The sequence below is a fragment of the Sorex araneus genome, chromosome X (genome assembly GCF_027595985.1).
Source record: "Sorex araneus isolate mSorAra2 chromosome X, mSorAra2.pri, whole genome shotgun sequence".
Taxonomy (NCBI): domain Eukaryota; kingdom Metazoa; phylum Chordata; class Mammalia; order Eulipotyphla; family Soricidae; genus Sorex; species Sorex araneus.
This window is the reverse complement of record NC_073313.1, coordinates 370,714,942-370,725,141: the sequence shown is the minus strand read 5'-3', so window position 1 is coordinate 370,725,141 and position 10,200 is coordinate 370,714,942. Positions and strand designations below refer to the sequence as shown.

General features: G+C 61.5%; 2 protein-coding genes across 3 annotated transcripts in view; one reads left to right on the top strand and one right to left on the bottom strand.

Annotated features, from left to right (window-relative positions):
* Nucleotides 1–31: 31 nt before the first annotated feature.
* Nucleotides 32–9,523, bottom strand: GPATCH11 (G-patch domain containing 11). 2 transcript variants are annotated; one of them, XM_055121897.1, is made up of 9 exons: nt 8,681–8,836; nt 7,694–7,779; nt 7,182–7,408; nt 6,127–6,168; nt 4,625–4,745; nt 4,253–4,343; nt 3,422–3,538; nt 2,548–2,633; nt 32–904 (listed from the first exon to the last, which is right to left on the bottom strand). In XM_055121897.1, exons 2-9 carry the CDS (start codon nt 7,744–7,746, stop codon nt 565–567), a joined length of 1,077 nt encoding a protein of 358 aa, XP_054977872.1. In that variant the 5' UTR covers nt 7,747–7,779; nt 8,681–8,836; the 3' UTR covers nt 32–564. The 2 variants fall into 2 exon arrangements, with proteins under 2 accessions (XP_054977872.1, XP_004616161.2); XM_004616104.2 differs by lacking the exon at nt 8,681–8,836 and adding an exon at nt 9,414–9,523 and having other exon boundaries at nt 709–904; nt 2,552–2,633.
* Nucleotides 9,524–9,594: 71 nt separating this feature from the next.
* The window catches only part of HEATR5B (HEAT repeat containing 5B), a 59,798-nt gene continuing 59,192 nt past the window's right edge, over nt 9,595–10,200 (top strand). Inside the window, exon 1 of the mRNA XM_055121898.1 lies at nt 9,595–9,723. The gene's annotated coding sequence lies outside the window, so the exon portion shown is untranslated. The remainder of the gene's footprint in view (nt 9,724–10,200) is intronic.

Here is a 10,200-nt window from a genome sequence, read left to right as displayed (position 1 = left end):
GAACTCTAACTCTGAAGGAAAGAGAGGCTCCTTTGTTTGGACCGCTGGCACGATTTTATTTCTTGAACACCAGAAGTATTAGACGACAGCAGCCAACTCTGTAAATCCCAATCTTGTAAACATATTGATAAGTCACAAAAATGCCAGGACGTTTGGAAATTCAGGAAGTTAGTCGGGTCACGTGACATTTACCAAACCTCCCGACTCTTTTAGCGCCTTTAACACTGGATCAGTGACAGCGGACACGCACGCACGCTGCCATTAAGGCTGTTCTGGGCCACACCCGGGTGCTCAGGGCTTCCGCCTGGCTCGGGGCTGTCCCTGCAGGGCTCTGGGGGTCAGAGGCGGCGGCGGGGAGACGAGTGCTGCTGTGTCTCCCGCCCTGCCACTGTAGGCTCGGCGCGGTCAGCCTCGGACTGACTGGACTTCAGTGGTGTCTCTGGACTAGTGTCCCTGCCCACGGTCTCACTGCAGGGGGCCCTCCCTCCCGTGTGCGTCTGCGGAGGGACGGGGAATTATTCCGGCTCCCCGGGCCACCGGCTCTAGGGTGCCACTCTCTGCACCTCAGGCTCTCTGCTGGGGATTCTGGGAGACGAGCGCCCGGGCACTCTCGAGCTCAGGAGGCAGAGGTGTGCCCGCCCCAGCCCAGCCTCCCTGCCACCTGCCGAGCCCCGTCCTGCACGGACAGCGCACACACCACCACCGGCTCCGGGCGGACACTCGGTCTCGAGTACGAGGTTCTCCAAAAGTACAAACGGAATCAAACACGCGACTGCATGAGACACCGGGGAAGGACTTTGTCTGTCTCGGGGAACCACACTCGTCAGGCCGCCTCTCTCGGAGACTCAGTCGTCGTGGGCGGCAGAGGACGGCCCCGGGCAGTTGGACGAAAGGTCTTCTTGACCTGTCACGGGGAGGAAACCACGATGAGCCGACTTTTGCAGCAGGCCTCGTGCGAGAAAAGCCTCCCGACCCAACACACACCGTTTAGGTTCCGTTTGCTATTTCCTGTGATACACCAGGAAAATAGACAAAATTTCCTTCCTCTCATTACAAAGATTTCCCCCCCCTGGAGTGGGGTGTGTGTGCATCCAGCGTGCTCAGGGGCTCCTCTTGGCTCTGTGCTCACACCTGTGCTGTGTGTGTGGGGGTCGGGGGGCGACTGGGCAGCATCCAGGGTCTCAGGGGCGACTCCTGGCTCTGTGCTCAGGAGTAACGCCCGGCAGACTCGCCTTAGACCTTCAAGCACAAAGTCTTTAGCAAAACCAGTCTAGGCAGGAGGGTCCGAAGGGAAGCAACCGGCGCCAAGGCACCTGGCAACACACACCAACTGCGGGGAAGTCTGGAACCGCGTCTTTCCGCACAAGAAAAAGCAGAGCGGATTTCAACAGTCCCGCTGCGACGGCCGCTGCAATTCCCAGACCGGCCCTAACTGGCCCAGAACCACTCAGCCTGAAACTCACGGTCCCTGTCGGTGTCTGACCTGCGGAGGAACCTCCAGAACAGGAGGACGGGGGTCACGGGCACTTTGGGGTGCGGGCGCGGTAACTCTGCACATCAACATCCCAAAACATCACACTGTTGTGGCCACACTGGCCAAGTGACAGTGTCTGTAGTTAGAGGAAGCACGAGGGGGCGGGAGAGGCGTGGCAGGGTGGCCGTGGCCGCGTGTCTCAGGCACTGTGGAGGCCCCGTGGGCGCAGCCCGAGCACAGACTGGGGGAGCCTCGCCCACAGACCCCCGAGTGGGACCCAGACCCTCGCCGGAGAGGACTTGTGAGAATACCCAGCCTCCTCAGGACACTGAAAAATTCTTCCTTTTGAAGAAGATGACACCGCAGTCCCCTCCCGTGCTACCCGGCTCTGGGGCGGTCGGTGCCCTCTGGAAGGGGCTTCCGTTACCTGCGGGCCCTGTGGTTCTTTAAGGCCCTGTCCCCACTGCCAGGGGAAGGGCAGGCAAGCTTCACACCACCGGTGGGCTCCGGGCCGCCACGGCGACAAGCAGAGCGGAGGGGTCAGGGGCTGGCCTGGCACCTCCTCACAGGTGACCGAGCGCAGAGTCGGCCCTGAGCACCCTGGGGTGTGGCCCCCGTCCCACCCCCGGAAAGCAAAACCAAGCCGAGCCAGACATGGAGAACATCTGGAGCCAGTGTCTGCAAGGAAAGCGCCGGGCACCCGGCAGAGCCTTACTCTCGTAGGCCGGGCACCCACAGAGCCTTACTCTCGTAGGCCGGGCACCCGACAGATCCTTATTCTCATAGGCCGGGCACCCACAGAGCCTTACTCACTCTCGTAGGCCGGGCACCTGACAGATCCTTATTCTCATAGGCCGGGCACCCACAGAGCCTTACTCACTCTCGTAGGCCGGGCACCCGACAGATCCTTATTCTCATAGGCCGGGCACCCACAGAGCCTTACTCACTCTCGTAGGCTGGGCACCTGACAGATCCTTATTCTCATAGGCCGGGCACCCACAGAGCCTTACTCTCGTAGGCCGGGCACCTGAGAGATCCTTATTCTCATAGGCCGGGCACCCACAGAGCCTTACTCACTCTCGTAGGCCGTGCCGCACCACACGCAGTACCGGTGCTCGCCCCGGAGGTAGCCGGTCAGGGCCTGCAGCTTCTCCAGCACCTGGATGGGGCAGAGAGCGGGGTCACACCCATAGCCTTTGGGCTCCGCACCAGCCCACCCTGAGCCCGCCGTGGCTGGGAAGCAGCCCCTCAGCATGGGGCCGCCAACGCAGCAGAGCGCTCAGCAGAGCTCCAGCCGGCCCTTGAGGCCCTTCCCCTCCTCTCCAGCAACCTGCCCCCACCCTCCCTGGAGGGACAGCTGCCGGCCCTGGGCCCCCGGGGACGTGGACACGGGTCGCTCCGGCCGCAGACGCCGCCCAGCACACCAGCCAGGGCAGACGCGTGCACGCGCTCCCTGGAAGCACCGCCGCCTCCTCCGCACCGTGTGGGGTTGGTTTGGCTTGTTTCTGTGTGTGTGTGTGTGGGGGGGGGGGCGGTTACTGGAGTTATTTCCAGGGGTTTAGTGGAGATAAGATAATTCCAGGGGTAGCTCCGGCATCGAGCTGGAGCGAGAGCACAGCGGGGAGGGCGACGTTACTGGTGCCCACTCGAGCAAATCAACGATTTGTGCCCCAGTGCTACAGCTCCTGCCTCGCCCCACCTGCAGCTGGGGCGAGAGGAACCAGACGAAGCAGATCCTGCTGGGAGGCCCCTCCGCTCGGGGGACACGGCCAAGGCCTGGGGCCACTCCGGGTGCCCCTTGCTCCTGGCAGGTGGAGGTCGGGGAAGCCAGGAGGAGACTTTACGAGGCTCAGACCGGGCCCCCCACCCCACTGGCAGCACCCACCGCAGTCACCGGAGCGGAGGGGAGGGCGCCCAGGCGAGACCCCCCCCTGCAGAGGCACCTACGCTCAGCTCATCACTCTGAACTTCATCTTCATCTTGTTCTTTCTCTTCCTCCTCCTCCTCCTCGGTCTCGTCTTCCGGCCTCAGCCAGTACCAGGGCTCCTTGGGGACCTGGATTTGCTGCAGACGGAGATGTTTCCGTCAAACAGGGCAAAAGCAGGCGTGCACGAGCACTTTGCGACAACCTGCGTTCTCCGGGCAATGAGCCACTGAGAGCACTGCCCCAAGAGCCAAGCAGTCCACGGGGAACCGTGGGGACAAAGAGCCCGTGGCACACACTGCCTCGGAGTGACACGGGCAGGGAAAGAAGCTTCGGGGGGAGAACCCACGCGTGCCAGGAAAGCCTTAAGGACCTGCCGTGTCTGGAATCCAGAGCTACAGAAATAAAGAAGGGGGGCGCCCAGCAACGCTTCTACATGGGAGGGCGACTTTACAAACACCGCTGACACTTGAAACGAAGTGGCCTTGTTCTGATGGTAGTACCCAGGCCCTCAAAATTGCAAAAAAAAAAAAAAAAGAAAGAAAGAAAGAAAGAAAAAAAAAATCAATCCAAGCAGAATATACTGGAAGCAAAAGTGGAGCCTGGAAAGCCATTCAAGCTACAAGTGGCGCCAGAGAGAGATCTTGCTCCCTTGGGACAGGCCGGGAGCTCGGACGCTGCTGGGACGGAGCACTCTGGTGAAGAGTCCCCAGACACCAGGGCTGAGATGTCAGAACCCACGCGGCGGCAGACTCGGCGCATGTGACGGCAGTTGGCCCTGTCTGGGCCTCGGGGGGGGCTCGGGTGGGTGCTGGTGGGGGGGCCGGGGCGCGTGTGGGCGGGGCCGGGCTTGCCTTCTGCGAGTCCAGCTGCTGGCAGGCCCGCTGGCTCCTCCGCAGGTCCCCCTCGAGCTTCGCTTCATCCTGCTTCGTCTTGAGGCGCATTCTGGTTGAGAGGGGGCAGTTGGCTGCGGTCCCCTCCCGGGCTCCGTGGGCCCCTCTCTTGAACGTGTCACCTCCCCCCCCCACGGCACCCCGTTGGCTCTGGGTTCTGGCCAGCCAGGGAACCACAGGCCATGCCAGGGTGAAGCCCGGTGGGCTGCATGTAGGAAGCACCGCCACCCCGTGCGGGCTCCCTACGCATTTCTCTAAGGAAACAAACCCAAACAAACCCTCGATTTTCATTTTGATTTGGTCAATGACCCGGTACCAGAACCAGAAACGCACCGGAACTGCTCCTCGGCGTGCTCCGCGGCCAGGCTCTGCAGCCGGGCCTTCCGCCGGGCGCTCTCCAGCCTCTGCTCCGCCTTCCGCTTCAGCAGCGCCTCGTGCCCGATGCCGCTTTTCCCTGCCCAGACAGAGAACCCTGCAGGAAACGCGCCTTCTGCCTCCAGCGCTGGCGCCTAGCGTGTGACCACATCAGTGTGACCCTGACTTGAGGACTGTCTCAGGCACTCGACGAGAATGACAGGAAATGACACGGAGGGCCTTTTTTCAGTTTGGGTTTTTTGGGTCACTCCTGGCTCTCCACTCAGGAGTCACTCCGGGTGGTGCTCGGGGACCATAGGGGATGCCGGGGATTGAACCGGGCCGGCTGTGTGCAAGGCAAGCGCCCTACCTGCTGTGCTATCGCTCCAGCCCAACACTTGAGTTTTTTTACTAGAACCCAAATGTATAATCTGATCTTTCCCAAGCTCACGGGTCTGTTCAAACAAGGCAGTAATGCTACACAGACTTTTGGTTTTATTTTGGGGCCACACCCGGCAGTGCTCAGGGCTTACTCCTGGCTCTGCACTCATGGGTCACTCTTGGTGAGGCTTGGAGGACTTTATGGGGTGCCGGAGATCAAATCCGGCTCAGACGTGTGCAAAGCGAGCACCTTATCTGCTATGCTAGCACTCTGGCCCCACGCAAACTCTTCTAAGTCAGGAAAACAGTACTTCCGTACGTTCATGTAAATATTATGAACCCACTAAAAAATTCTTCTCATAAACTCAAAGCATTAAGAAAACATTTATTGAAAAATTCCCAGAATGATTTCTAGACACTTCAATTTCAATACCAGTTTTTGTATAATACAAATATTAAAATTTGTATTATAAAAAATTTCCCCATATATACACGTATATTAGTACTTTTCTGGTTTCTGGTCCAGCCCCGGTGGTGCTCAGGGCTCGCTCCTGGCAGTGTCCAGGGCACCATGTGGGGTTCTGGGGACCAAATTCAGGCTGCAAGTAGGCAAGTGCCACAACTACTTAATCCATCACTTTGGCCCCACCCGCCACAGTTTTCCTCTTTATTCCATACTCGCTACAGCTTGTTTCTATTTCAAAGGTCTCTGTTACCAAAACTAAACTGTTGGCTACAATCAGACGCACCCACCGGCTGTCCCCGCTGGGCCACACCAGCAGCGCCATGATGGGCCCCTGGCTGGACCAAGTGGACTCGGCAGTTCAGTGCTCAGGCCGGATATCTGGTGCTGCCCGGGGCCTGGCGGTGCGGGGTCTGCCAGGGCCACCCCAGTGGCGCCAGGGGCAGAGCTCGGGACCCCAGGACACACGTGCAGTCTCCCCTTCGGGCTCTCCCTCACCCTGACCTCAGACACGTCACCGAGGCGTTTCTGAGACACGAGAGCGGCAGTGGAACCATGTCTGAGTAAAGGCATCTACTGAGCAAATGCACGTCAAGATAAACTGTGAGAGCCAAGATGCTGAAAAATAATCACCTACCGGTTTTGAGAGTAAGAGGGATTGGTTCGACAATACCATCACCTGAAAGATAAAGTGAAACGCGCAACTCTGTAACATTCACGCGTAAATCCTGTTGCTCGAGTGCTATTATGACTCAAATCCCAATACAGATACTCAACACTCAATAGTCAACTAGCTCCACTCAAGTATCTAGCCCCCACCGTCTCCTAAGGACCCCGCAACCCCCGGGTTGGATCCCCCACCCCGACCCCGTGCACATCACACACAGGACCGGCAAGCTGCGGCTAGAACACGCACTCCCGTCACAGGGAATTCAAGCCCCGGCTGGAATTTCTCCCGGGACCGTAGTGCAGGAGGGCAGGGGTGAGCGCGGCGCTGAGCTCGGAACTTAACAGCGAAACACGGACATCACACCTCGAAGGTGACCCAGGGGTGGAGGAGAAGGCGAGCACAGTGCCAAGACAAAGGCGGGGGAACGCAGCTCCCAGGGCTGCCTCAGACCAGACGGACACCCCCGGCTGCAGGGGCAGCGAGGGGGGCGGCGGGGAGCGTCTGCCAGCGCCATGGGGACAGAGGGCAGCGCCTGCCATCATCTTTGCCGCCTCCACCAGCGGCCCCGCTGTCCCATCCAGGAGCCACCCGGCAGGGGACGCTGGAGTGAAGCAGCCTGAGTTGGCGCTGCCGGCGGGCCGCTGTGTCTCGGGGACAGCCACCAAGGGACTCTGCTGGTGTCCAACATCCCATAATCCCAGGCCTAGCTAGGCTTGGATGTAAACGTCGTTTTTCTGTTGCTGTTACTTCAACTGACTATACTTCCTGCTGTGTAACTGACTTTGACACTGTTTTCGTTGGCTAAGTTAATTTGCATATTCTGCCTATGTGGCTGAATATCATTGGTTAGTGCATCGACCTAGTTAATAAAAGGGGGTTGAACAGGCTGCTCTCCGGCAGGCCACAACACAAAAATCTCCCAAGACAGTTATGTGATCCTCCCAAAAAATGCATATTTCTTCCCCAAGTGAAATGCCTCAGACTGTCAAGTAAAACTGCAACATTGTTGCAACGGGACTCACCGCTCCTGCCCAGCGCCTGGCCGCTCTTGTAGCCCATCTTCTGCAGCAGCGCGAAGCCCTTGTTCTCGCTGCCCAGCGCGCTCCTCAGCCCGAGGTCGCGCCTCTCCCTTTCCTCCTCTCTGATGCTCTTCTGCTTGTTCTTCAGGTTGGCTTCCTGCTGCTTCTCCTCCTTCTGCCGGGCCTGCCGGACGTGCCTGAGCATGGGCAGCCCGGGCCTGACGTCCTCCCTGGGGGGACGGGAGGGCGGCTGGGACGTCGCGGGACGCCACTTCCTGCTTCTGCACGTTCCCCAGGACCACCCTCGCTGTCCCCACGGCAGGACAGACCAGGGCCCGCGGCAGGGGCGGTGGAGGCTGCAGAACCTAATGAGGCTCTGGGCCGAGCCCCGGACACGGGCAGGGGGACGCGAGCGGAGGGCAACACTGCCATGGCCCGGGAAGGGACACTGGTGCAGAGGGAACGAGGGCGCCCACAGAGCAGCCCACCAGCCCGGCCGGGCAGCCCCCACTCACTGGACATTCACGAAGATGTCGGACATATAGTCCTCCTCCTCCTCCTCGGCCATGTTCTGCGTCACGTACCGGGACGGTTCCTGTAACTAAACGCACACAAGCCTCGTCACCACCCACCCACCAGGGGGTCCGCAGGGCTTATTCCTGACTGTGCTCAGGGCACCCTCTGGGGTGCTGGGGGCTGCACCCGGGCCGACCGCGTGCAAGGTGAGCGCCCTGCCTGCCGTGTTCTCACCCCGGCCCACCACCGGCCCTCTTCCGGCAGCTTCTCCACATGCCAGTGTCCCCTTGTCACTCCGAGTGTCGCTTTGCGCGGTGGCACTCACACTCAGCCGTGCACGCTCACGCTCAAACCCCAGCAAGCAGCTGGGTGCCTCCACTCACACCTCCGGGACACGCATCGACGCTCCTGCAACGCCCCGGGCCCCATCCCGGAGCCCCAAGGAACCCCTCTCGCCATGACCCCCTCACAGGCGTCCCAACGGCTCCCTGACCCTGACAGCTTCAGAGCTGCCCCTGGCCGGTCTCACTCTGGCCTCTGCTCTCCCAGGCGGCCCCATGACCTTTCCCGAGTGACATTTTCTTATCATTCTGCAGGGCCAGGGATCTCACCCGGGTGTCACGCCACATCTCTCCCAGTCCACAGAGGGACGTTTCAACCTTCAGCTCATGTCACCTACCTGCCTCCGCCAGGATAAACTTCCCTCGGGAAAGCATCTTGGTGGCCGGAACAAGCCACAGACACGTCCCTTCCCAAAGCCCTGCCCTCCTCACTGCCTTCAAGCCGCCCGCTTGGCGCCTGAACACTCTTATGGACACGAAGGCATTTTAAAGGGCGGTGGTCAACTCCAATTGCTAAAAATCCTGCGGAAGTCTGAAAAACAGCCAGATCGAATCTGAGCCTAACAAACCCTGAGCCACAGAAACCGAGACGACGGGTGACCGTCACTGGGGCGGGAGCCACAGGACAGCAGGCAGGATGCTCGCCTGGCATTCTCCGGAACCCCCGTGGTCTCCTGAGCACCGCCAGGAGTGATCCCTGAGTGCAGAGCCAGGGTCGGTCCTGAGCACGGCTGGGTGTGGCCTCCAAACAGCAAAACCAAACCAGTCCCTAAACAAAATGATGGTTATTGCCAGCCCTCAACGCGGGCATCCTCCGCGACTGAGCCTCGCTCCCACCCCCACCCCATGAGGAGCCGGGCCTGGCCAGCCGCTGGCTTCTCTCCTCTTCACAGCTGCACCACCCTGTGCATCGGCCAGGGCAGCAGCTCAGCGTGGCCGCTGGCCCTCCACGGTACGCCCAGGCTTCGGGCACCAGGTCGGGCTGTGCCTGGTCCCGGCACACGTTATACCCCACGGACCCGGGGCCGGGGGTGGGCAGTGCGCTGGGCGGGAAGGTCCGGCGTGGCTGCCGGGGACACCCAGGTCTGTGTTTGGGCCTGCAGGGAGGGGCGCCTCCGCGTTCCCTGGGTGGGGGCAGGCCCCAGGCATCCCCCAGCCCCCTGCGGACCCCCACCATCCCCCGCGCCCTCCGGCTCCTGCGGGCCTGGGCCCAGCCCCGGAGGCCCGGGAGGAGTTGGAGATTAGCCGGGATAGGGTTGGGGGCGTGCAAAGGAGCCCCAGGCCCGGCCGCGACCCGGCCTCGACGCTCCGGCCTGGGGGCAGCCGCCAGCCCCTTTCTCCCCCCACCCCCTGCCCCCGGGGGCGGGTCCCGGCTCACCTGCTGCGCCGCCCGTCCGGCCCGGCTCCGAGGCGCGCAAACTGCGCCTGCGCCAAGCCCCGGCGTGTCCCCGCGTCCCGCGCGCTGCGCCTGCGCCAAGCCCGGCGCGCCCTCGCAGACACCTGGGCGGGACCGGGCGGCGGCGCGCGCCTGCGCCGGCCGGCTCCCGCGCAGGCGCACTCGCGCCCTTCCGGCGGGGGCGGGGCTTCCGGGGCAGGGGCCGCTGTCAGCTGTGGCGGCCGGCGCACCCGCACGTTGGCGCGCTCACGCTCCCGGGACCCCCTCGCGGGGACAGCCGCGTCGTGCACCGGTGGGTCTCCAGCCCGGGCCGGGGGCTGCACGGCTGCAGCGGGGGCCGTGGGCGAGGAGAGGGGTCCCGGCGGGGTGAGCATGGGGGCGTCGGCGTGTCCCGCCCACAGTATTTCAGGTTTCCTTCCTCGCCGTCCGCGCTCGCCCGCTCCCTCTGATTTTCCCATTCGTCTTTACCTGTGCCGGGCCTTGAAGATTTGACCCACCCCCGGGGGTGAGGGTGTGGGGAGGGAAACTGGGGTCATGGGTGGTGGGAACGGACACTGGTGGAGGAACGGGTGTTGGAGCATTGTAGGACTGAAACCTGATCTTGGACAGCTTTGCAACTATGTATCTCACGGTTGTAACTATGTATCTCACGGTTAAGAAAATTAAACAAAATTTGATGCCCCAGTTTTGCTTCAAAGAAATTATTTCAGTACCCTGCTCCCCAAAGAAATGAGAGCACAAAGTTCGTCTTTCAGTGTTACATTATCCA

What these genes read in the sequence shown, in the direction of transcription:
- GPATCH11 (XM_055121897.1), bottom strand. Translation starts at nt 7,746, where the DNA reads ATGGCCGAGGAGGAGGAGGAGGACTATATGTCCGACATCTTCGTGAAT. An exon ending in GACATCTTCGTGAATGTCCA is followed by an intron (nt 7,409 to 7,693) that starts GTGAGTGGGGGC and finishes CCGTCCCCCCAG; the next exon opens with GGAGGACGTCAGGCCCGGGC. An exon ending in AGCAGCTGGACTCGCAGAAG is followed by an intron (nt 3,539 to 4,252) that starts GCAAGCCCGGCC and finishes CTCCGTCTGCAG; the next exon opens with CAAATCCAGGTCCCCAAGGA.